Source organism: Suillus subaureus, assembly GCF_016647635.1.
Source record: "Suillus subaureus strain MN1 chromosome Unknown BJ212scaffold_222, whole genome shotgun sequence".
Lineage (NCBI taxonomy): Eukaryota > Fungi > Basidiomycota > Agaricomycetes > Boletales > Suillaceae > Suillus > Suillus subaureus.
The window spans coordinates 4245-7009 of NW_024538778.1; the positions used below are offsets into that span (position 1 = coordinate 4245).

Genomic DNA, 2765 nt, shown 5'->3' on the forward strand with positions numbered 1-2765 from the left:
AGGACGCAGCACATGCAGCCGAGCAGGATTCTGAAGAGGAATTTGAACCCAAGGAACATGTAGACAGCCCCCCAAGGTACAAATTTCTCCATGGCCTGTAATAAAGAGACTGATCGCTGATCAGGTTCACAAGTCGTGGACGGCAGGACGAGCATTTGAGACGAATGTCGCAGCCACAGAGCAGGCCAAATCCTCCTACTCAACATCAAGGCCCCAGGTACGTTTGCTTCAGGCCAGTCATACAATACCGCGCGTTGAAAGGGTGTGTAGTAGACAGCCACTTCGTCAAGAAAATCCTGCGCAACATGCTCCCGCGTACCTTCCCCCTGCTCAGCATGCTCCTGCGCAACAACATACTCCCGCACAGTACGCTCATGCGCAACGTCCCCCCGCACAGCACGTTTCTCCGCAACATGCTCCTGCGCAACAACATACTCCCGCGCAGCGTACTCCCGTACAGTACGCTCCTGCGCAACATGCTCCCGCGCAACAACATACTCCCGCGCAGCGTACTCCCGTACAGTACGCTCCTGCGCAACAACATACTCCCGCGCAGCGTACTCCCGTACAGTACGCTCCTGCGCAACATGCTCCCGCGCACCATGCTCCTGCGCAACAACATACTCCCGCGCAGCGTACTCCCGTACAGTACGCTCCTGCGCAACATGCTCCCGCGCACCATGCTCCTGCGCAACATCCTCCCGCGCAACGCACCCACGCACAATACGCTCCTGCGCAACATCCTCCCGCGCACCGTCCCCCCGCACAGTATGCTTCTGCGCAGCAACATGTTCCCGCGCACCGTCCCCCCGCACAGTACACTCCTGCGCAACAGCATGTTCCCGCGCACCGTCCTCCTGCACAGTACTCACCTGCACAGTACTCACCTGCACAGTACCCACCACAGTACCCACCCGCACAGTTCCCACCCGCACATCACCCACCAGGCCAACCAGGGCGAAGGTGAGGGATGGTTTGGTTCGTCATTCGTGGTGTGACTGCTATGACTCCTGTACATCAGATGTAACATAAGTGCATGTATTTTGGTTATCTCGAATGTGTACAAAAAGAAACGTGACACGTTGATCGGTACTGGTATTCAAAACTTCATGTGTTCCTCAAGAAAATTCATTTCACAACTACTTAACACTATAGCACTATGCAGTGTTCGTCTTCCAGAGTTCATAGCCGATATAGTGGAGTGCAACAGCACAAAATTGCCTTCAGGAATCACCAAACATATACTCGCACAGCATTACCAGACATCCTAACTTCTAAGAACACCCTAGTAGAAGTTGATACCCGTCGAAGCTCGAGATTGTTCGAATGCCAGTGCTTACACCGGGTTATTATGTATAGAGCGAGTTACAGGGCGGGCGTTCGAAACTCACAGGACCCTGGCTGGAAAGCACTGTTCACTGCCTTTACCGGAACTTTCACATCCAAATGCAGTCAAGGTATCACATCACATTGCCTAATTTGGATACAAAGTAAACGAAGCCGAAGTTTTCAAAAACTCTTTCAAATGCAACATGTCACTGTAATCAAGCCTGTGGTACCAAGTTCGCACACATACCACATCTCACTGTCTGGTATTTATTCACCTTTGCGAAAACATCAATGATCTGACTACTGCACACTGCACAATTCGTGAGATCATCCCACTACGAACTTCTAGACTCAGGCTGCTATGATTAAATCACTGGCGGATTGCCACTTCCGTTAAAGCGGTGATTTTGTCGTACTCAAGGGACGTAACCTTAAGACACTTACACAGTACATAGTCGAGCTTTCTGTCATGTCAAGGCACTTACCCCAGACTATCAGTTATCCCCCACAGCATGTACGGCAGTGAGCCAGTTGATAACACAGGACTTGATAACAGAATGAACATTCACGCTGTGGTAGACAAAGAGCGTCTTCTACGCTCACTGCGGTGCAAATACCAGTGCTATTGCATGAGGTCGCCCTTCCTGTGTCAGATACATCTTCTGCTATATAAGAAGCTTTGGATCGAACTCGATCATCAATAATGCAAATGACTTCCTACCAAATCACAGAAGATCTTCTCGTTCAAGATCAAGGGTAAGATAATTCACCTCTATGGTGCATTAGTATTCCTATCATTCATTTCCTCTAGGTTTGGAACCGCCGTGGATGTCGACTCGGATGACCCCGATCTTTCATCAGAGGAAGACCATGATCCAGAGCCAGACGAATTAATCCAGGGTCCTTCAACTGGGTTCGTTCATTTTAATACACATCTTCACAAGTGGTGCCCAAGATCTCACACCTGATGGACAGTTTTACCAAGCGTGGACAACAGAAACCCGATAGTGCTGGCCCATCTGCAGCAAAGACAGACAAGAACAATACCCCTCTTCAGCAGATCAAGGAGTACGTTCAAATATTACAAGCAATTCAGTCTCATAATAACAGATTGTTTCCAAAGGCCTCGTAAGACCACCGTACCACCTCCGAAAAATGAGTCCAACCCAGCCAATTACTCTCGCGTTAGCAAGTGATACATCGTAGCTTGTCTTCCACAGTACTAATTATGTACCATTTCCATTATTCTAACTTGTTGTAATTTTGGTCTGTAGAAGACCGGGTTCTGTTATCGTCAATTCTTATGTAGATATGCAATGTTCCGAGTTCATGCCATATGTCAAACCTATGCTGTCATAAAGACAACCCTTTCACTCATAGCCATGATACATATGTCAGCTGTAATATCAATATAGTATGCAGTGCCGACACTTGTT

At 48.8% G+C, this 2765-nt stretch overlaps 1 protein-coding gene across 1 annotated transcript; it reads left to right on the forward strand.

Annotated features, from left to right (window-relative positions):
- Window positions 1–2032: 2032 nt before the first annotated feature.
- BJ212DRAFT_1306041 (uncharacterized protein) lies at window positions 2033–2525 on the forward strand (the record flags this gene model as incomplete). Its single annotated transcript, XM_041333796.1, has 4 exons — window positions 2033–2085; window positions 2141–2242; window positions 2305–2397; window positions 2453–2525. The coding sequence occupies 4 exons, from the start codon at window positions 2033–2035 to the stop codon at window positions 2523–2525; spliced, it is 321 nt and encodes a 106-aa protein (XP_041185454.1).
- Window positions 2526–2765: the final 240 nt, after the last annotated feature.